At 36.1% G+C, this 23,942-nt stretch overlaps 1 protein-coding gene across 1 annotated transcript in view; it reads left to right on the top strand.

Annotated features, from left to right (window-relative positions):
• The first annotated feature begins 3,420 nt into the window (after positions 1-3,420).
• Positions 3,421-23,942, top strand: part of LOC145772429 (unconventional myosin-X-like) — a 40,381-nt gene continuing 19,859 nt past the window's right edge. The window contains exons 1-19 of the mRNA XM_082584307.1: positions 3,421-3,447; positions 4,628-4,732; positions 6,207-6,365; positions 7,094-7,281; positions 9,132-9,218; positions 10,208-10,383; positions 10,681-10,694; positions 12,111-12,195; positions 12,621-12,724; positions 14,081-14,210; positions 15,063-15,095; positions 16,524-16,642; positions 17,187-17,333; positions 19,869-19,969; positions 20,274-20,433; positions 20,949-21,017; positions 21,501-21,583; positions 21,746-21,848; positions 23,529-23,609. Coding sequence (XP_082440433.1) covers positions 3,421-3,447; positions 4,628-4,732; positions 6,207-6,365; positions 7,094-7,281; positions 9,132-9,218; positions 10,208-10,383; positions 10,681-10,694; positions 12,111-12,195; positions 12,621-12,724; positions 14,081-14,210; positions 15,063-15,095; positions 16,524-16,642; positions 17,187-17,333; positions 19,869-19,969; positions 20,274-20,433; positions 20,949-21,017; positions 21,501-21,583; positions 21,746-21,848; positions 23,529-23,609 — 1,971 coding nt within the window. The remainder of the gene's footprint in view (positions 3,448-4,627; positions 4,733-6,206; positions 6,366-7,093; positions 7,282-9,131; positions 9,219-10,207; positions 10,384-10,680; positions 10,695-12,110; positions 12,196-12,620; positions 12,725-14,080; positions 14,211-15,062; positions 15,096-16,523; positions 16,643-17,186; positions 17,334-19,868; positions 19,970-20,273; positions 20,434-20,948; positions 21,018-21,500; positions 21,584-21,745; positions 21,849-23,528; positions 23,610-23,942) is intronic.

Below are 23,942 nucleotides of genomic sequence, written 5' to 3' on the forward strand. Positions count from 1 at the left end.
TTATTTTGGGTGAAATATCTTGAAAAAATTAGGCTGGTAACACATAATAACTGTTACTGGTAATTAATGGGGTAAAAAAAAAACAGGTAAAGTACAGAGACTTCCCCACCTTCATTGGCAATGTACAGTAGAATAATAATTGGGTTAGACCTACTAGACTACATAATAATAATTGGGTACACTCTCAAAACCTTCTTCCCTTCATTAGTAGTGTAGTATAGAAGTAAAGAAGACTGGTAGATAGGCTAGGACCTTTACAGAATAAGTTATAAAAATAATAGTCCAATCTAATAGGCTACTTAATCTTAGGTTAAGTGTAGCCTACTTCATTTCGTTATCTGCTGGCACCAACACTCCATCGAATAGCCTAATTATGTCCCATGAATATTGAAGTCTGCACTGCTAAACTTCTTGCAAACTGGACCTGTGGACTGCTGAATTTGATTCGAAAGCAGTAGGCCTATAAATACTACCGGTATTTGATCACTTATTTGCAAAATATCTACAATTAAAAGCTGATAAAAACACTACCGTTTTTAACACTAGGCCTACCAATGATCCTAATCCTTCACCTACCCTACCTAAACCAGAGGCAGTGTCCCAGTTTGAATAACCGGTAACCAGCTAATGACTTTATATCCTCTAAAATGGAACCCGATCAAAAAGCAAAATAAAAATCATGTCACGTGGTTAAATGACTCGACGCTATTGGTCAGAACGGACTTAGCTACTTTTAGAAGAAAAAATTACCTTTTCGCTCAAAACCTGTATTCGAAAATGATGACTTAGCAACCTTCATACCAAAATATTTTTGTGTCTGGTGACAAAGGATAATGAAAGCAATACGTTTTTGTACTTAACTCAATTAGAGTGAAAATGTGACTTAGTCACTTTTCGTTCTAAACGCTTCAATTGCAACAATAATAAATATTTTTCCGGTACGGTAACAATAATAATTAAATCACTGAATATATTTTCATTGTAACGCATTTGTCCTTTGAGATATGGAGCCCCGTAATCGTTAACATAGGCTGTAGCAAAGGTACCAGACACAGGATAGTTTCCTAGTAGCCTAACTGCTGTTAGTCAGTGTGTCAGGGTTTCATCTTACTCGATCCGAACGTATGGAGAGAGGGATTGAACTTGAGCGACAAGCATTTAAATGCAGAAAGGATTATTGCACTTAAAGGATCTAGTAGAAAACAAATTCCTCGTCATTCTACAGTTAACCTACGGTAGCCTATGTGTTTGGATGCATGAACGCTATTGTGCAGGTTATGGTCAAGCTTAGTAGTTGCAGCAAGTGCTGACAACATACCGTTTGGCAAATTTTTTAGACTGAATAATATTGGACTTCAAAGCTTTTATGAACTCAATGAATTAGCGACGGAAACATGAAGAGGCGTTACGCCAACTCAGAAACACAACCTGAAGACCAGGTGTTGATGAAACATGGATTATAAAAATGCCTTTTATGATAATTTAACAAAGCACAAAACGTAATTATTATCCATTGCGGAAAGTTACCGAGGCGATATAGGCCTATGCCATCAAAATGGTGATGTAACTTCATTGGCAGTTATCGCGTAGAACCGAGTACCGTAGGTTCCAGCTATGTTTATCATAGGACGGTGTCACTGTTATTTGAATCTACGATTTCCTGTCTTCTGTTAACCTGAATATGATGACACAGACACATACACAAACCGCTATAGTCTGCTTCGAAAGAAAACTTGTATACTAACATGTAGCCTACAACAGGATTTTAGTAGGCTGAAAGTCTGAGTTAAGCCTTGTATAGACGCTTATCTGGTTTTGTGCAAACAACTCAAAGCCTAACGAAACCACACAAATAAAACTCACACTACCTTTCGCACTACGTCATAAGCTAGATTTTCATTTAACTCTTTCTTGAATAATTAACATGTAGCCTACTGTAGGTCCACAAGGCTATAGGTAGACTACAGGCAGGGGCGCCGGAAGCGGGGGGGGGGGGCAGATGCCCCCCTGCCCTCAATTTTTCTGTGGATGGGGGGCAGAAGGGAAAATGGTGCCTTATTACGGTCATGTAAGCTACTACACATTTTGCAATATAAAAATTTCTGCTATTCTCATTTAGCCTAATTGTAGGCCTAGTCTTTCATTATTGCCTCAAAATAATATTCAAGACGCAAAAGTCTGTATCACAGTATGTTACATCATTATAACATAGCATGATGCCCTTTCGTGCCATTGTTCTTTGTATACCGGACACTTATTATATCATTACTCGATAAGGAGCTGATAGATGAGCATTATTGCATTATTGCTTTATCTTAAAACTTAAAAAAAAGGCCTTTCAGCAACAAAAGTGCCCTTTATTGATAATCCTGCACCCCCCCGTCAAAAATCGTTCCTGCGCCCCTGGCTACAGGCAATTCCAACCTAATAAAAAAAAAATTAAACAGTTTAACAGTTCAATAATTGCCTTTTCTTCATCCACATATTTTTTCCTCTTAGTGCGTATTTGGTAAATTGTTGCTTACCATACTAAGCAAGTAGCACAACGTTGTTTTATGATCTGTATTGTTTTTATTCTGTGACGTCATACATAAGTGATCTTTTTGCATCTGCATAAAAAAATTCACCTTGACAACGCAAAAACAAAGGTGAAAAAAGAAGTTGTCTTCCACATAAGATAGAACACAGGATGTACTGAAATCTACATAAAAACATTAAGCAGACCATACCAAAGAAGGGAATGTAGATGTAGTGTAGTTTCGTCAGCTTGCACAGCAGAGTAAACCAGCTTAATAAATCGAAGAGCAAATAGTAGGAAAATAACTTTTAAGGTCTATAGTTGCACCTTAGCTGGACTATTTAATTTAAACTTAAAAGAAAAATTAAAGTACCGTACAAGAGCTATAGGCTTAATGAACTTTTTTACTGCGACTTATATCGTTTTGTCATAAAAGATATGGGCTAGCGTGGTTGCCCCATTAGAAGAACCTGAAGAAAGGATGTGAAGTTATAGCCTACACATTAAAAAACTTTTGTTGCTAAATGAAAAATACAACCTAATCAACGCTTATATAACACATTTTCATTAGCCTACTTATATAGAGTTTTAAGTGAATCAAAACATGACATATTTTGGACACAGGCCTTCTGATATTTGTGAGAAGTGTAGGCTACGTTATCTTCTATTTTAGATTCATTGATTTTATTTTATATTTGACTCTTTCTTATACTAATACAAAAAACGTTTTTCTTGATAAATTTTAGGCCACAAAACGTGGCAAGTTGAACAAATGCGTTGCCCAATATTATATTGAATGACTGAAAGTGAAGTGGATTTTCATCGGGCTATAACGCATCGAACCTGGGAAAAGATTCAGCAAGTTTTCTTCTGGGAAATTGAAGAAATTTCCTAAAATCAGAATGGCTGAATCAAGCTTGACAACTGAGGTGAGGCAAACAGTTTGATAAGAAAGACGAAAACGGGCCAAGAGGAGTTTCATTTGCTCATCTCCTAAGATTTCATTTCCTTTTCAACAAATATGCAGCGAAAATCGTGGCTGTATATTTGGAAGCAATACATCATTGTATTTTCATGATTTGAAAATTACACAAATATTTTATAACCTAACGTTACGCCGTGAGGCTTCTTGAAAAACAAATTGTTCTTGATAATTATGGTAGGCCTATTTAATATCGATACGCAATGAGCAGACGGCCCGCTTTGACAAGAAAGAAATGCACTTTTGTAACTTATTTAGTTGTTATTGACAAGTTGCTTTTATTTTGTATTGCTTGCTATTTACGGTGAGTTTGATTAAACAAAAAACTGGTCAAGACAGTCGTTTGCGTTAGTTTCATCCTGAAATCTTATTTCACTAATTTAGATACAAAAGTTCTGTTTTAGCATGGTAGACTGTGAGTTCGCTGTGGTTGTAACGGTTTGCACTAGCTTTCAGAACACTAATTTACCATAGCACATGATCAGTAGCGTTGACATGGGGGTCTAGGACTCTAAGGGATAGGCTACTTTTGGACCCGGGCCCGAAATAACTTTAGGGGCCCGGAACCTTTCCAAGGGGTCAGGAAATTTTAAAAAAACACCTCGTATCCTTTGGATGTATTGCATTTTTCTTAAAAGTGCCTTGATTTGGGACCTGAGCATCTCAGTGGTACCTGGCCCAAACTAGCACATAACTAGGAAACTGTGTTCCGGAAGCTAGTGCGAACCGCTACTACCATAGATAACTGACAGCAAAAGGCTAACACAGGTCGTTTGTAGGAGTAGCCTATCTACATTTGTGAAGTAAGCAACGGTCATGCTGCTAAAAGTAATTCTTGTATCATATCTTATATCAAGCTACAGTAAAAAAGAGCCAGCTTTGCAAAAAGGTAACTTACATATCAACTAAGGTACAATACGACTATAACTAACTCACAGCAACGTCAACCTGCGTTGAATGATGAGACCTGAAAAAGTATAGGTCTCTTTGCAATGCAATGCAAGAAATATGTTTGTGTCAGTGGTCAGTGTGTGTTCTAACGTTCAACATAGGTGGGGTTCGGTGGATTGTTTTCAATTGCAGCAAGTTTACATTTGTGCATTATTTTTTATACTTCCTAATCACAGGGTGCGCGAGTGTGGCTGACAGACGGAAAGCCTGATGACTGGCAACCTGCTGTGGTTACGCAATGCGACGGAGTCGAGGTTGTGTTCAAGACGGATTACGGGGAGGTGAGGATTTGCTATTGTTTCTGTAAAATTTAAACAAAACTTTCGAGTTTTTGCGTATTAAGTTAATAGAAACACTTCTTAATGGTGTTCGACAACAATTGTACTTTTTCTCTTATCTCCTGCATCTCGTCATTACTCATTATAACCTTGAAGATAGGTCAACAGTAATAGCCTGGTAGCCTACAATTGTTATCCTACTATCATTTAATTTATGAATCTTTTGAATAGATAATCACTCGTCTTGTGTATTGAAGGAGCGATCTCTATCTGGCATCAGCATAGGAATGAGTAATTGAGCATTCACTACAAACATGGTTTAGCAAATATTGCGTTTCGCAAACCAAGCCAATGTAGCCTCACTCTTAGTCATTAAAACTATCCAATCAGTAAAATGCTTATTGGTAGCCGATTATAGCAAGAATTGACAGAGACAGACTTGTGTTTCGCCCATGAGGCTGGGCTTATCGGTGCCGCAACAAACATATCGGCAGCAGTGGCCGAGTGGTTAGCGCGTTGGGCTCGCAGTCGAGAACCTGCATGTTCGACTCCAGCCACCCGCACTTGCTGTTGTTTCTCTGGGCAAGAAACTTTACGATAATTGCCTCTACCCAGTGATCGATTTCGAGTAATGGGTAGTACCAAATTTAAGTCATAAGTAGAGTAGACAACCGGAAACAGACATTGCAGTCGGCTGCAGCGTGGGTCAGGTGTACGTCGGAAGGAGTACACCGATGCATAGCGCTCAAGTCCGCTTTCCCGCAATGCAGGATAAAGATAATAAAACAAACAAACAAAAACAAATCCACTCTTGCACAAATTACATGTTAAAAAATATACCACTCCCACGTAGATACGTTGAAATTTGCAAACTGACTTAAATTGTGGATGTGAACTAGAATGTTTGCTATAAGGATTCTCACATAATTATGTTCAAGCTAATATATTTACATTATAGTCTTTTTGCTCGCTTCTGAGTTAGTGGCGATCAAAAGTCTACAAGAAAAATCTAAGTGGTTTCGTCTTGTGTAAGTTAAGAGATGAGCCAAACAAAAAGTCATAAAATCCAATCCGACGAAAATTCACCATTGTGGTTTACGTGAGAAAGGCGCTGCACTGGACAAAAAAGAAATGAACAAAAAAGAACAAATACTGTAATTGTTATCAGTAACTTATTTTCTCGTAATAATGTATAGGCTACTCGGCTGCGCTTCTACTTGCGCTCTGCGCACATTATCCGCATTGTAGTGCTAATCTTTGCGATGGATAGGCTACAGCGCTACATAAAAACACATAGTATTATTACAGTAGCCTATTATGCTGTATCTGGTTGTCCATTATTGCTCACAACTGAATTTTACAAAATCGTTTTCAAATTATTTCTAATTATTTTTTATTTTTTTCTTGTCATCAAAGGTAACTTTAGATTTTTGCGTGATATTCTTTTCAAGTTTTTCATTCTTTTGTTTTGCTTCAGGAGCGGAGGATGTGGGTTTCGGAATTGGATGGGAGCAAGGTAAGGTTGATGAATGGGATCCTCCTGGAAGGAATAGAGGATATGGCGAAGATGTCAGAATTAAATCAAGCTTCGATTCTTTGCAACTTGCATACAAGATATCAGAGTAACGATATATACGTGAGTTAAATACGGAATGGCCCGTTTCGGTGAGTCCGATTCGTTGAGTCCGATTCGGTGAGTCCGATCTCTATTTAGTGATTTTTTTATTTGTTTTTTAAATTATCGGGTACCGTAGCCTAATTATCATTGCCGTTTTAGGGTTAGGGGTTAGGGTTAGAGGTTAGGAACTCACCGAATCGGACTCACTGAATCGGACTCACCGAATAGTAGCAGACCCAGTTAAATAATCCATTTTGTGTATCTTTATGACTCACAGTATTAGCCTACTCTGAAGTCTATAAACAAAAAAGAGATATGTTAATTCTTTTAGCGACTTTATTTTGAAATTGATTCTCTTCAAAAATTACAATTGTAACCTACTATACAGTAGTATAATGTAGTCAGGTAAGAAATGCTTAAAGTAGCGGTCAACCATTACCAAATTTTCCTGTAAAGATTTGACGTAAAGACAGAAATAAATTAAGGTAACGGAAAGGTATGGAAAATAGTAATCTTCGTCTCTCTATTCAAACATATCAATCAATGTTTTATCAAGGCACAGTAGCTGTTTGCTCACAGAGCGTTGAAACTGACATCATTTGGACCGTTAGTTGCAGTGTTTTACTGTTCACTGAAGCATCCAATGGTTGCAGATAACCTACTACTTCAGCTACCTTGGTTTACAGTATTTTGTGGCGCTTACATTGTAAAGTGTTATAAATTATTTATATTTGTGTGTACTTCAGACCTATATCGGTTCAATTCTCATCTCAGTGAATCCTTATAAGCGAATCCAGGACCTGTATTCCGATGACACACTTCAGAGCTACACAGGAAAAGATCTAGGCGAAAGACCTCCTCATGTTTTTGCGATTGCAAACGAGTGTTTCACATGCATGTGGAAGAGGGAAGAAAGTCAGTGTGTTCTTATAAGGTAAATGGTCACAAGCAGAGTTAGGTGAAGCTAAATTTTTTGTATTCAAACCCTACCACGACACTTATTTCTCGGTTGATGTAAGGACCATTTCCGACTTTGGTCTCGCTCAATTTGTTTCTATTCTAACTCAACAATCCTCATTGTATGATAGCGTAGTAGTCTTGGGTTTTTACGCTTTCTTGTTGCTGTAGACTCTACAGTAAATACTTTTTTATACTTACACAGTACCGGTACATTTAACGTTCTATTACTTTTGCGACGTTTATACTATAAAACTATTATAAGTAGGTAGGCTATTACTCAGGGATGATATTACTATTTTGTCAAACCTTTAATACGAGATAACTGTTAACCAAATTTAAGCGCAATTGAAACAGTGAAATGACATTATTGTCTTTGAATCCGAGGATGTCATGCTTCACTACGAATGTAGATACGGCTTTCTTCTGGGCGTTATCCCTGTAGACGTACGTTAAATTTACGTATTAAACATGCTTAGTTATGTAATTATAATTTTTAAGTCACTTTCTGGACTCATTTTATTAAAGTCATTCTGACTAAGCAGGGGCGCAACTAGGGGGGTGTTTAGTCGGCATGACAGCCTCCTTTAAGATTTGCATCTTCAACAAGAGGGACTACTAACTAGACTGAGACTTACGTACTACTTAACGTGTGTCAGTTCAAGCTACGTTCTATGCATACCAAACTTGTTTCACGCTCAAGTCGCATAAACCGCAACACCAAACATTAACAGACCGTCATTTATTCACGCAAACTTGTGTCAATGGTCGAGTAAAAACAAATGTAAATACATTGTACCTCTGTAAGGTTGGGATCAACGTAACGAAACCACAGGAATATAAAGAAGCTCACACAGTGGCCCAAAAAGAGAAGGAGTTGGGCCCACCTTCTTTGGGGCACTGTGTGAGCTTCTTTCAAATCATGTTTTAAATATGAAGACCGTGGATCTAACATCAATTAGGCCTATGTTATAAATATTATAATGCAACATAGGCCTAATTGACGTGCGATGAACGGTCTTCATATAAACATTATTTTCTTCTTGAATTTGTATCGATCGCTTTAAAATGGATGATTTCGTCCGGGTACAGATAAGGCAATCAAGGCCAGGTTAGAATAGCTAATCCTTTGTCTCGATTGGGATTACAAGAATGAGGGTGGAAAAACTAAAAGAATTTCTTTTCCTTTCTTTGAATTTGGTTTCTAAAATTTGGTAAATCGGCTAACTTAGGATGCAACCTTATTAACCCACAAAACGAAACTGCAGCTGGCTTTAGGCTAGTCTGATTTGCAATCTTCGAATGGTCGCAACTTCACACAATCTTAAAACAATTTTATAATTTTGGTATCAAAAAGACGGCAATTAAATATTCTTTGCAATCTTGTAAACTTGACGTGTATTCAGGCCCTAAGCTTGTGTAAACTACTTTTTAAAATGTGGGCCTGGAGAGCAAACAATTTGCTGCCTACTTTTAAAAGCGCGGAAAACTTTTTTTGAGACAGAGCGAAAAAGGTTGTTTCTTGGATCATTGCGCTGTCAATTTACACTATAGGCTAATATTCTAACAATCTAGCTGTGATATATCCGCTTCTACAAATAATTGTTAGTTTTTTCTCTTGTTGCCGACCCCCTTTGATTTTTTCTAGTTGCGCTGCTGTAGCTAAGCCTTATTCGTGCAGTTTTATTTTTACTTTTTTTGCATTTTATCTTTAAAAAAAAAAGGCAAACACTTCATCCAAACGCAGTAGTTTGATTGTTGCTAGAGACGATGTGATTATTATGATAATTCATATGATTTTGTCACTAAAATCGTGATGTTTTGTAGTGGAGAAAGTGGAGCAGGAAAAACGGAAGCTACAAAATTCATGCTTGGGTTTCTTTCAAAGGCCAGTCAGCAATCCAGTGGCGGAGAGTAAGTTTTTTTTAAACGTTTTTTTTTTTTGTTGCAAATATGGAATTTTTGTTTGGTTCGAAATTGGGGTGGAATTAGGCCCAGGGAAGACACCGGTGCCCCGATATGGATAGCTTACAACAAAAGGTGGTGTCAATAAGATATAACAAAAACACGGTGCCTATTTAAAGTGGTTAAATAAAAATGTTTAGCTGCATGACATAAATTAAGCTAAAAGTGGAGCACAAAATAAACGTGAGGTAGATGCTTACTGTAGATAGTCGTTAGTTGTGTAATCAGAAAAGTATCATAATCAGGAAAGTACCAATGAAATGTCAAAGCAAACAAATTATAAGGGTCATGTTTGTTATAAAAAATTTAAAGGAATAGCGTTCAAAAACTAATGATAAAATTCAATGAAATAGTGTTCAAAAACGTCACTTTAATTGCATATGAATAAGTTTATTGTGGCAGTAGCCCAGAATGAGAGTTTACCACACTGCTTGTGGTAAGCCTGGCTTTTACTCTAACATAAACAATACGCCATGCTAAACATAACATTATCTAAATACTGTATAAGATTGGGTCCTTTATTTTATGTCCTCAGCGTTTAAGATTATTTGAGAAATACTGGCTAAAGTCATTTTATATAACTGCACACGGCTACACAACGTATGCCAAGCATAGACAATAGCTTATATGACTTGCAATGATCGTGAAATACAAAAAGTTTATGTACCATAATACATTCATTTTATTTGTGGTCTTCAGCTATGGTATATTCATCTATCGATTTCCTGTTCTTGAATATAAGTCAGTTAGAAACGTTTAAATTAAGAATCGAGCATTCTTTTTGAAGACCTGATATCATCATTTGCTTTGTTGCAGTAAGTTTTCTTACTACCGGGATTTTGTGTTAGTTATTTATACGCTAAACTAAGGTGAGTGTTTCAAACTAACCCAGATTTTAAAAAATAATTTAGAAATTTGATATTTTTCATAAATCTTAGAACTGTGCAAGTTGACGGTCGGTCAATTGACCAATCCATATTAGAGAGTGGTCCCCTTCTGGAAGCCTTGGGGAACGCCAAAACCGTCTACAATAACAACTCAAGTAGATTTGGAAAATTCATCCAGCTACTTTTTTGTAAAACTGGTCAAATAAAGGGAGGAAGGATCACGGACTGTATCCTTATGTTGACAGCTTGAAGCAGAGGAGTAAAACTATATTCATCACCAAGGCCCTGTTACATACCACTCATCTAGCGTTATCGTATTTTTCATGAAACATTTCGCTTAAGAGATAAGTTTTTGAATAAATACCGTAAGATAGTTTTTTGTGTATAAAAAGATGATTGCAATTATAGTTTACAAAATTAAAAAAATTGTATTGTTGTAGCCTACGATTTTTCTTTTACTTTTTTTTCATTGAAGTGCTGAAATGTTTCCTTATCTTGAAGCTATATCTCATCCCATATACCAGATTTACTTGAAAAGGTAAGACTTAATTTAATATTTATTTACATTTGATGTTGATCAAACGCAACTTAACGAAATCTTGCTCATTACTTAAAACATATTTCCTTGATATCTGCCGCAGTGTTGTTGTTCCAATAGGATGATAGAACGTCTCAGGATGTTACTTATTCTGTTAGGAAGGAAACAGATGAGGTAGACAAACATCACGTGATTGGCTAGTTACTTCACTGCACCACACTAATATAATGGGAAATAAATGGATGTTACAAGAAGCAAGCTCTCAAACAGCTAAAACTAGTTCATAAGGGGTTCAATGTCGCCCCGTTCTCTCCCTAAAAAAGCCACTATAGCTTGTAATGACATCGTTCGTCGAACAGTTGTCTGTCTACCTCAGTAGAAGACGCTGATAGTGATTTTGCAGTGCTAAGTTTTAATCTCCACTTAATCAAATATTCTTAGATCTTCATCATCTTGTATACTATGAAGTGTTTAAATTTGAACTAGATTCTATCAGTGACTAGTAAGGAAAGGTCCACAGCGGTCGTTTTCAAAGATGTTCGTTAAACTAAAATTATCATGTCTTCTGGGTTTCATGACTCATTTCATTGCAGATTTTGTCCATATAATCTGTACCTGAATCAAATATAGTTATTACTTTCTAAACCCTTTGACAGCCTGTTTCAACCTAAAAGGAAGATTATCAGAAGGTCCTTATTCAAATATAATTCTATTTTGTTAGAATAATGACCTATTAATGATCCTCCTTTTAGGGTGAAACAGGCTGTCAAGGGTTTATACTTTATAGAGTAATAACTATATTTGATTTAAATCGCTCTGCTTAGCTTTTTGCTTGGCACTGAGCACTTCTTGTAATATTAATAGTATTTATTATTTAATTTATACTTGACGTGTTCTATTTTAAGTACTGAAACATAGAAATAAACAATATTACTGTGAGACTGAATCTTAAGTAAGATTCTTCCTAATCGTGACCACGTCATTAGCAAATGAGTCAGAAAATGTGGGAACGTAAATCATTTCCTCGATTGAAGACACTTATCGCTTGAATGGTCACAAGCATATTTTTGTAATAACTGCGTGGTTATATTCTAGTATCAGAATGAATAAAGACAACAGTTTGCTTGTAAATGTTTTACAATTACAACGTTTACGTACTTTCATGTGCTAATGATAAATACAGCAATTTCAAAACCGCTACATTTTGACTACGGTATTTTAAAGAACTCTCTTGCATGTAAATTATTATAATAGTAATACAGTACGCAATATACAGAATAAACTCTTTCCAATGTATTTTCAAAGAAGCTTTGAAGTCGAATAATCTTTGAAAATTTTTTTTTGCATGCTTACAACCATTAGCCTGTCTAAATTTTAAAACGCTTCCTCAAAGTTAACACCTCTCATTTCTTGTAGCATCGAGTTGTTAGACAGAACCCAGGTGAACGAAATTATCATATTTTCTATCAACTTATGGAAGGATTGTCAGCAATGGATAAAGGTTTGCTCTCTAATAACTCTTACATTAATAAAACGCACCATTTGTGTTTTTGTGGCATGTCTGTTTTGATGTCAACAGAATAGATTAATGCACTGTGAAGACTTGTTGGCTTTGTTGATGTCATAACAATTTGTTTTATGGGTTTGTTTATGTGAGAACGTCATTCGAGTTTTGAAGTGACAGGGAATTATTGTATTGCTTGTGAAAATTTACTTTATACAAGATACCTAACATTTCGTCAGACTACTCACGTTTACCTGTTGTGGCCTCGTTGAAGTGTTCGACTTTTCCAGCTTCCTTGTCTTCTCGTTCACTTGATCAAAACATTTAATTAATGGCGAGGCATGCATAAGAAACTTAAATAAAATAAGAAAACTCAAAGATAAATTAACCGAACATGAATGAGATATTTTGTTTCCTCACAGATAAACTATTCCTCACTGAAGCAAAAGATTTTCATTACTTGAACCAGTCGGGCTGCACTTTTGATCCAACCTTACATGACGCTGAAGACTGGGATGCCTTGGAGGTATATAAATCTTGCTCACTGATTCACCAGTCAGCTAATAGTTAGAGGCTTGAGTTTTTGCAGCCAGCAGTAAAGATCAACGTTAGCTTTGGTGTTCCATTGAGTCTGAGTAATTTGTATACAGCCTACTGTAGATGCGTTTCGTAGTTCGGTAGTCTGCTGAAGGCTGAAAATCTACAGAACACGGCATAGCATCAGCTGTGATATGAAGCAGCCATGTCTATTGTCTAGCCAACTGCTGCTTAAACAGAAGAGTGCAGTTCGATTCTCGGGCATGCTTTAGCTTTTTTAGAGTAGGTTTTAGTCGATGTCTTTATGCATTCATCATAAACGCGTTGTTTACATTAAATTGCTGCTGCACCTCAACTAAACTCACTGCAAACTCTTGAAATTTAAACTTAAAGATAACTATAAAGTTGAAATAATTTCAGTAATTAATTAGAGTAAATAATTAATCTTCTTTTGTTCAAATCTTAAAATATTTCTGAGTAAAAACAGAGAGAGACTGTTCACCAGGCATTTGGTAATAAAATTAGTTTGCGTTCTTCTGGTGAATATATGCTAGGTTTGTAGGTTACCTCGTGATGTTAAAGATGATAACTAGCTTTTGTATTTCCGACGTTTCGTCAGTCAGCACGACTGACTTTATCAAGGTGGCTACTTTACTCATTTTATCAGTATGTTTTTGTGTTGTGCCATCGTTGCTGAACAGGTTGTGTTAACCTGTTTTAGCCACTTTGATAAAGTCAGTCGTGCTGACTGACGAAACGTCGGAAATACAAAAGCTAGTTATCATCTTTAACATCACGAGGTAACCTAGCATATATTCACCAGAAGAACGCAAACTAATTTTATTATATTTCTGAGTTTTATTTGTTCAAACAAAACGTAATCTGCGTAGTTCTACAACGATTATGGTTCAATAGCATTGAAAACTATTAATATGAATTTAATTTAATATTTATTTTAATATTCGAAAACGCGTTCTGCAACACTGTTTTTTGCACTCTGCAATGCTTGATGCAGATTTATCTGTAGATTTCCATCACGCATTGAAGCGGTGATCTGATAATGAAATTTTCTACGGTTTGAGAAAAAGTTTTCTCTGCCTATAAAACGTTGAATGGTAGTTTAATTAATTATTTCTGAAAGTTCCTTGGTTTCATATTATATTAATAAACTACTGTAGAAAAACATCTCATAGGCCTACTTACATCTGTTACACCTTTAATCGCATGAAATTTGTGGATGAAAAAACTCGTCTTGTGCGAGTTATCTGGATAGCTTCTGTTATACAGTAAGTGGCATATAACGACCAATATCAGTATAAAACGTTTTTTAACATCATTTTTGTAGAAATCTCTTGCGACTATTGGCTTCAAAGAAGGTCAGCAAACGGACATGCGCAGTGTCTTGGCGGGCATTCTACAACTTGGAAATGTACAATTCGTAAACGCAGGAGGCGCCCAAGTGGTTGACACAGGAAGTAAGCTCCTTTTCATTATATACATCAAAATAAAAATTATTATAAACAAACATCATTGTTCAATCTTAAATCCAGCGAAAGGAGGAAAACAATCTTTACAGTATTTGTACAAAATCGCTTTGCAAAGAAAATATTTTATTTCTTTGTTGGTCTAAGTGAAGTCACGTCAATTTAGTTGTTTCCGCAACGCCATATATTGTGATGGAGTAGATAAAACTATCAAAACAATAGCTTGCATGTCGTAATAAAATGTTAAATCGTACTGTTGGCCTGTAGAAAGACAATCCACTAAACATTTTGTAAAGGCCTAATTTGAAAAAAATTCAGTTCGGGTCAACCAGCTCATGGATAGTGCAGTATTAGCAACGGCATTAGCCACAACTATCGCATCAAAGTACGCAACTGCACATACGTAGATATTAGGCTACGTCATATGCAACAACCTGCCTCCAATCGCTTATGGAGATGCCAACTGTAGGTAACTGCATGAACGTTTATGTATGTCCAGTAACCGATACTAAACCTTAAGGTTCGGAGTAGTTAAAAAAATGTTAGTCGATTGGTGAAAGCAAATGCATCTGGCATGGTTCGAGTTTACAGCAATAGGACCAGAACAGTTGTTTTTCCATCTATGTGACGTTCCACGTAAAAAAATAGACAGCAATTGTCGATAGAGGAGCTTCTGTGAGAGATATGATAATCCCTACTTCTTTAGTTACCCACCCCTGCATCTAATCATGCCCATTTCGTTTTTACCTTAAATAGGGGTCGAACTTAAACTGTGCAAAATGTTAATGCCTTGAAAAAGAAATATTGATAGTGTAACATGTTTTTTTTTTCTATAAATATTAGACCGACTCCTCATACCACCACGTTGTTTATCAGGTTTGTTTTGCTTGAAAAAGCACTTTGGTTGTAAGATTTGTAAAAAGTAAAACGTTTCTATGGCATTGATACAAAAGATTCAGCTAAAATCTAGTTGATCTTGGCTTAGTATCAATCATGAAAAGAAACGTTATTTTCACGACAACTATTTTATTGTTTTTATTTCGGTAATACTTTTGACATCAGAGGTGTGTACTAACTCAAAATACTAATCAACAATGACAAATGTTACCAATTTATTAACATTTTCATGCAAAACTTTAAATGAAACAATCTATAAACAATTGGTATAAAAAGTTTGCTGGTTTAACAAACACATCGAGTTTTTTCAATTGGTTGATTGAGTATTACCACCATTTCTTCACTTTCCCTGTGACATGTAAATACTAACTATCGATGTTTCGACCCAACTGGCGAAACAGCCGATGTCCATAGCTTAACTTTTTTCACATTCGACTTTAGATATGCATAGCATATCTACGATTTGTTGGTTTTAGCTTCTTGAGTTGTAAAGCTATAGGACTAGGGTACACTATTAACTATCTATTTCACCGATTTTCTTTTACTTTTAGTGTAGCTTTCTTGCATTAGCTACACCATAGGATTATGGGGCTTTTATAGCCTACATGTGAGAGGCGGTACTCACCATTTTTGTAGGCCCGTGTTAACATGAGATTTTCTACTTTTCTTTAGAATGTTTTGTGAATAGGGTCACAAAAAGTCACTTGTTACCTATCTACAGTATTTGCTGTCCGGTGTGTTACCACTACTCTGTCTAAGATCGTGACGCGACAATTTATGGAAAAACAATTTATCGAACGACAGTTAATCGAACGACAGTTTATTTTTATTTAACGACAATTCATCGAAACGACAGCTCATCGAACCGACTGTTTATCGAAACGACAGTTTATCGAACGACAAATCTCCCGAAACAAATTTTATCTAAAATTTTAATGCACATATGCAATGGAATACTCAAGGGTTAGGTTTAGGGATAGGTTTAGGGTTAGGTCTTTGATTAACTGTCGTTCGATTAATTGTCGTTCGGTGAACAGTTGTTTCGATAAACAGTCGTTTCGATTAATTGTTGTTCAATAAACTGTCGTTTCGATTGACTGTCGTTCCATAAACTGTCGTTCGATAAACTGTCGTAGTACCGTCTAAGATGATATAAAGCAGAACGCAGAGTTCAACAAACAAAACACATAGATATGCTTCAAACACTTATTAAATTGTTGGGATATGTCACCCGAATAGCGTAATATTTAGTTTTTAATTGCCTAATAACCTATAAATGCGTGGTTATGTTCTATTATGATAAATACTTTGTGAATATAATTTGTGTTTTTAAGCCAATAACATTAATATTTGTCAAGAATAATACTATTCAACACTGTGTAAGCCACTCTGATTCTTGACCTTTAGTTGTGGAACGAAGCTCACGACTTCTTGGACTTGATTGTGAAAGACTGGAAGCGGTGATGAAAGAAAAAACGATGAAATTGAGGGGGGAGTACATCACATCCCCTCAAAGCATTGAACAAGTAAGATTGGAAATTGCAGGGTTGCTATCTGGCTAAATCAACAAGTATTTTTATACAGTTTTAAGAAAGGGTTGGGTTTTGTACTATTGCGATAATTTGCATTTACAAAAAAGTAGACGAACTAACGTAGCTTGGTCAAGATAAGGCTGTGTACATCGTCCTTATTTTCAAACTACCTTTCTTACAACAGAATAGCTGCGGTATCTACAGTAGAACGCTTTTTCTGACTGTGTCTTGTACAAAGTCACTAATTGTTCGATGCTGTGACTAATTTGTTTTCAACACAATTCTTTAAATGTTAAACAGCTTTGCGTCGAACTGGCATTTTCTGATTACACTACTAAGTCTTGGCATTGGCAATGTGTTGTTTTTTCATTCTCCCGTGTGTTTCTTCTAAGCAAAACATTCTATCATCGTGATGAAGCCATGATATGACCAAACAAATATGCGGATATTTGATTGAACCATCTTTTTGTGGTGATAACAGAAAATGCCATTGATTTATGACACAATTATCTTGAAAATTTATTCTTATTTATTTCAGGCATGTGGATCCCGGGATTCAATTTCAATGGCTCTATATTCCCAGCTGTTCCGTTGGATCATCGCGAAAATAAATCAAAGGATCAAGGGTCCTGATAACTTTCATTTCATTGGAATTCTGGATATATTTGGTTTTGAAAATTTTGAGGTAAATGTTGTAAAATTTAAGCAAGTGTATGAAACTTTGTTTTTTGACACAAAGGAAAGGATTGCGTACTTTTGCAGTGCGCATTCCGGTTGAGTTCATTTCCACATCACTCAAGACGAAAATCGTAAATTTTTAAAAACAATAAATATTCATATTCAGTAGAGAGTTTGTCTTGTTGAAACATAGGCATACGAAGCCGAGCAACGTTATCAAGTTTAACATATTAAAGATTATTGTATATTTACAAAAAACACAAAACTACGCAACAATCAAATATCGAACGTTTTCGACATCACACGATGTCCTCTTCAGGAATAACATATATACAATTTTTACTACATCTGAATAAAATACAACGGTTATTATAACTATAAAAAGGAAAAAATAAAAACTGCATAGTACTTCTGACTAGCTCAAACTCAACGATATAGGCTCTGCGAGAATCAAAGGTAACTGCATCAAAAGGTGTTGAACAGATCACATGATGTGGTAGAAAGGCAAGGTGCGAAAAAATAATTTTAAAATACAGAAAGCAAGAAAGATGAGTGTCACAATCAATGTGCGAGGTCTCGCGACGGGCTGCTTTGTATCTTAATCGAGCGTGCTGTTTTGATTGTAAAATTTTTATGCTATAGGTTATCATCGGTTATTGTCTTCTAGTAACCTTTGATTGCGAGATCTCTATTATGTAATGTATTTCCAGAACATTCAGAACAAATCTGGAATGTTCTGTTGTTTTTGACAATTGCCGAGTGAAGTTTGTCATGACGTCATAAGGATGTTTATCAGTAGATCTGTGATTGCGAAATCTTTATTATGTAACGTGTTTTCTAGAACCTTCTACTCCTACGTGACAATCTAGAAACTTCTTAAACTTGCTTGTTTAAGTTTGGTGCAACGTGACAGGACAATGAGTCTTTATGATATAATATTACTTAATCTTTTCGAGGTTGCTGGACCGGCAACCTTCTATAAATAGTAGTGTGAATTGCCGGATTATTGTTATGAGTTGATTATGATTTGATTATGAGAGTTGTGTTATGAGTTGTGGGTTGGTAATAGGTGCAGAGACTATTGGTGATTGAGATTTGACGTAATTAAATACAAGTAAATGAGAATTGGTGCTGATATAAATTGTGTTCGAAATTAGAGTTATTTGAGAAGCCGTTCGTTAAAGTCCTTCAAGAATTTTCACTATCATTTCACCAGTAGAAATATTCGACATTTAATTGACTGCCTTTCGGTAATATCCCATTAAACTACGTCATTGAACCTTTCCAAGTCTCTTTCCTGGTAAGAGATAGAAAGAAACTGTGACAATGAGCCGCAAGCATACAATTGTCTGTTCAAAGGTGGATTGTTGCGTTTTATGTACAAGGCTTCTAAGATTTTAGTTTGGTACTCAGACCTGCCTCTGGACATGATCTCAAATTTTTTTATAGAAACGTTGTTTTTGCATACTGTACACGAGAAAATGTGATCTTTAATGGCACTTTTTTGTATGGAATTCAAATTCAAGTGTTCCCCAGCTCTAGTCGATAAATGTCTTGTTGACATACCGATGTATGTCAGGCTTGCATCACGCAAACAACTGAATTTATACACAACATTAGAACATAGAGCAAAGGGCGAAGGTGACTTAAGTTGGAAATATCTGCCTACTTTGAACGTTCTATGTACAGGGTAAATGTCACAATCGAATTTCTTTGTAACAATTTTAGCTAGATTTTTTCAAAATTTTACCGAATGTTTTCCCAAGAATGGTATATCAAAAAAGTTGCTAAAATCGTCTTCTTCGGGTATATCTTTCGGTTTTTTATCCAACAAAGTTTTCAATACTTTATCGAAAAAATATGACGGTATCCATTTAAATGTAGCATATTTTTCAACTTATTAGTTTCATTGTGGAACAATAAATCTGTCGAACAAACCAAACGGGCACGAGATAAAAGACATAGAAGTAATCCAGATTTCCATCTATTTGGGCAAAAAGCGTTGTAATTTAAAAGTAGCGTAGTAATTTAAAAAGCCGCAGAACGACCAACATGGCGCAGTCTTGTTTATAAAGGTGCAGAATCAGCTGAGAAACACCGTACGCTATCTGCTGTCAGAAAACGAGAACATCGCAAGGCCCGAGCCTTAAACAACCCAAACAACCCTGGCCCTAGCCAACCATCCTTCCAATGTCCATCCTGCAGCAGAAGTTTCACCGCATAGATAGGCCTCATCAGCCATCTCCGCACTCATGTAGCCTACACTGACCAAAGTCAACACTAAAAAAAAGAAAAAAGAAGCTTGATCTCAGTCTCATTGGCCTTCTTCGGAAACGAAGGGCGAACATCATCAGTAATTTAAAAGTAATAAATATTCAAATTCGTAGAGTTGAATTCTTTTCTATACTGTAGTTAATTACAAATTCATTATAAAATCTATTATAAAACCATTTCGATTCTCAGTTGGGCAAATTAATACAAAAATGGAAATTTCTAACGGAATCAATCCGATTCGATGATTCTCTCATGCTTTTGGTTTCAGGTGAACAGATTTGAACAATTTTGCATTAATTTCGCCAACGAAAAATTACAAGAATTCTTCAACCGGCATATTTTCAGCTTGGAACAGATTGAATATGACAGGTTAGTGAACATGTATTTCAATTGCATTATATAATCATCCATGGCGTAAGATCTGTTTGCAACACACCATGCATGTTGCACCACTGGTCTTCTTATATATTTAAAAAAAAACAATTATGTTTTTAAAGAAAATGAATTTGTTTATATTTGGGCTAGGCCTATGTGGAGGGAGAAAAAAATCATGGCTTATTGTTCCCAAAATACTCTGTTTTAATATGCACCACTATAGGCTATTGATGCAAATATTACAACAACAAAAAATCTCGTGCAATAGGTTGTTTTATTTTATCTTGATGCATTGTAGGGAGGGTATAGATTGGTGCGAAGTCGAATGGTCTGACAATAGCGAATGTTTGGATCTTGTCGAAAAGAACTTGGGCCTAATATCTTTGATAAACGAGGAAAGCAGATTTCCCAAAGGAACAGACAATTCGTTGCTGCAGAAGCTTCACAATCAGCACGCGGCAAGAAAATGAAGATTATTTTAAGACCAATATATTATTAGAATACAATTGACTTATATTGCAATCTCATAGATATTTTAATCGATGCAAAGGATTTCCGCTTTATCTATACGTGTTTTTCTATACGTGTATCTATACGTTTTATCTATACGTGTTTACGAATTTCCGCTTTATACTAATTTCCGTTTTATCTATAACGTTTTTATTAAACATTAGAGTTGATCAACTACTTAAAACTGGAGAGAGTTATTTTACGAAAGCAAGGTAACAAATCACCAGTGTGTACCTCACTAACTATGTTCTTACAGTCGCAATGTTGTTTTTATTTGAGAAAGAAATTACATCTTTCGTACATATTTTGGATTCAGAAAAGGTTTTCTTGCAGCCAACTTATTTTGCACAATAATTTGATTTGTCCTTATTTATTCGTTTTATTTTTTCACATAAATTCATTCATTGCTTCTACTTCTTAATGATGTGTGACGTGTGTTTTAACCAAAAGAACTTTTATCCAGAAAAATCCATTTTATGTGAAACCTCGTGTCACTGGCTCACAGTTTGGCATTAAGCACTACGCGGGTGAGGTGAGTATATGATAAAAGAATGGCAATATATCGAGGAATGAATATGGAAAAATGACTAAAAGATTTTGTTCACAACTTTTTATTATTTAAATTTCTATACCTTTACTTCACGTTAAAAACAATCAGAAAGCGTTTGTTCGACATCAATCCAGACCTGAATCTTATATTTTATAAACCGAGTGGTATTCTAGCGGACAAGAATTGCTTTCAAAACTAACTGTCAACAAGTTATTATTCCTCACGCAAGCTTTGCGTTTTGTGCTGGAGTAAGATGGTTGTTTCTTGTCAAAGGAGTTGTGTAGCCTATTGCAATGATAACTAGTTCTTGAAGCGCTCGCATTCCCCGAACAAACCATTGAAATCATCAAAATGATTGACACATCAGAGCTAAAAATAGTTGTCCATCTAGGCAACATTCATCACACCTCACCTGGGTTGTTTAGCACAGACTGTTTTCATAAAACTGTTTTACCATTTCTTTAGGTACTTTACAACATCAACGGTTTTCTGGAGAAGAATCGCGACACATTTGGAGATGATTTGCTTGGTTTATTGAAGGATTCAAGGTAAGTTGTTAAATTATGCGGAGTTTGTTACAATTGTAGACTGTGTAATTTTTGTAATCCTATGAACATAGGTACAATAACTTTGAGATAACTGATTCAAAGATCTTTCTTGAATTAAACTCTCTGCATTGTTTATTTATTTTATCGTCTCAAACTTTGCAGCTGTGATCTCATATATGACATGTTCGAAAAAATTCGCGGAAATTCGGAAGCTTCCGGAAAAGGTCGGAGCAAACAAGCACCGACTGCTAGTGGGCAGTTCAAGGTACTTTGAAAACATACAGTTGGCAAAACTTAATAAATTTACATACAAACATTACCCTTAGTATAGTTACTTTTCTACAGTAAGTGCTCGGATGGTTATGGTTTCTTTTTGTCTTATGCCAACAGGCTCAATCTTGCCGTGAAAATCAAACCATTGATTCGTGTTTCTTTGTATTTTGTCTAAATTAAATAGTCAGGAAATACCAACATGTTTGCTGGCTGCACAACAAACCTAATTGCGAAGAAAACAGAAGCATAAATAACATCAAATAATGAGTATTACACCTGCCTGTAAAGTGAAAACTATCTCATTCTATAGACCAGCGGTTCTTAAACTGGGGGGCGCGCCCCCCTTGGGGGGCGCGAAAGGTTCACAAGGGGGGCGCGAGAGATGTCAAACTATGTGACTAAACGCATGTGACTAAGTGGATTTATTGCCAGGATAAAGCAAAAAAGTCCCAATGCCATTGGATCTTACTGCGTGATTCACCGTGAGGCTCTGGCCTCTAGGACTCTACCAGCTGCAATGAAAGATAAGCTTACGGTAATCATACGAGCCGTCAACTTCGTCAAAACCAGTGCCGTCAGTACGAGACTGTTTACCAAGCTGTGCAAGGATATGGATTCGAACCATAAGACTCTCCTCTTTCATACATCTGTTCGTTGGTTATCGAAAGGTAATCAGTTAGCCCTCGTGTATGAAATGAGAGATGAACTGATGCTATTTTTGGAAGCTCATGGGAAGCAAGATCTCCTTCTGCCCATTTTCATCAGAGAAGTTTCAGTTGGAGTTGGCATACCTCGTGGACATTTTCGAGGCCCTCAATAACTTAAATCCGCTCTTGCAGGGCAGAAATACTAACCAGATTAATAGCTATGATTCCATTCGAGCATTTGTGGCAAAGCTGGGGTTGTGGCACCGCCGAATACAAATAGGAAATGCAGCTTCATTTACCAACCTAGATACTGCACTTGACAAAAAGCAACTTGAACTGGAAGGTGAGCTTAAGGCTGAAGTGGAGGCTCACCTTCAGCTTTTGAAACAAGAATTCGAACGCTATTTTTCAGACTTGGGTGGCACCGACCTTCCAGAATGGAAGATGACAAGAAATCCCTTTCGTGCTAACGAGGACATTCTTCCCGACGGTTTGCAAGAGGAATTCTTGGAAATAAAGTGTAACTCCACTGCAAAAGACGATTATGAAGCAATGCCACTAACTGATTTTTGGGTTAAATATTTGCACATATACAAGGGAGTGGGTAGCGTGGCGATACGCACACTTCTTTCGTTTTCGTCCTTCCGTTTTCGTCCTTATCTGTGCGAAAGTGGCTTTTCTACAATTTTAAACATAAAAACAAAACATCGAAACAAACTTATTGATTGTGAAGCCGATCTGAAGTGTGCATTATCAGCTACAAAGCCTCGAATTAAACTTTCGGTTTCCGAAAAACAATTACAGATCCCTCACATTGATGAAAGCTAAATATAAATTCCTGTAGTCATTACACTTTAATGTTTGCTAATTTTGTAGTTTGGTGGGGCGCAAGTTTGTATGGCACGTGAAAGGGGGCGCGGCTGAAAAAGTTTAAGAACCCCTGCTATAGACTAAGTTGTATTGATTTGCTATATTGCCGCAATTGTTTGATGTAATTGCAGTTTATAAAACTATATTTTTTGCAGAAATCTCTGCACTCTCTCATGGAGAGGCTATCTTCAGCGAATCCATTTTTTGTCCGATGCATTAAACCAAATATGAAAAAGGTGAGTAGCAAAGTAAACTGTTGGCGAATTCATTCAACCTAAGTGTCCTCTTGGTTGTAGAGAAATCAAGAGAATAATTTCCACCTTCACGCAATGTCTTGACAAGACGAAGCCTCATCCTCTCGATGGTTTTACTCTTATCATCTGGCCAGCACACAGTATAGGCGTTTCTATTTTGCTTTGAAATGGCTTATTTCTGTATAAATTTTCATTGCATCATTTATGCCAAAAAGACTGAATTAAACCTTCGGTTTGAAAAGATAAATATTTCAGATGGCAGGAAATTATAAAGTTGAAAATATGTGCAGTCCGTTGTATCTACACAAGAGGTCA

This window comes from Aplidium turbinatum, chromosome 6, assembly GCF_918807975.1.
Source record: "Aplidium turbinatum chromosome 6, kaAplTurb1.1, whole genome shotgun sequence".
In the NCBI taxonomy this organism is placed as follows: domain Eukaryota; kingdom Metazoa; phylum Chordata; class Ascidiacea; order Aplousobranchia; family Polyclinidae; genus Aplidium; species Aplidium turbinatum.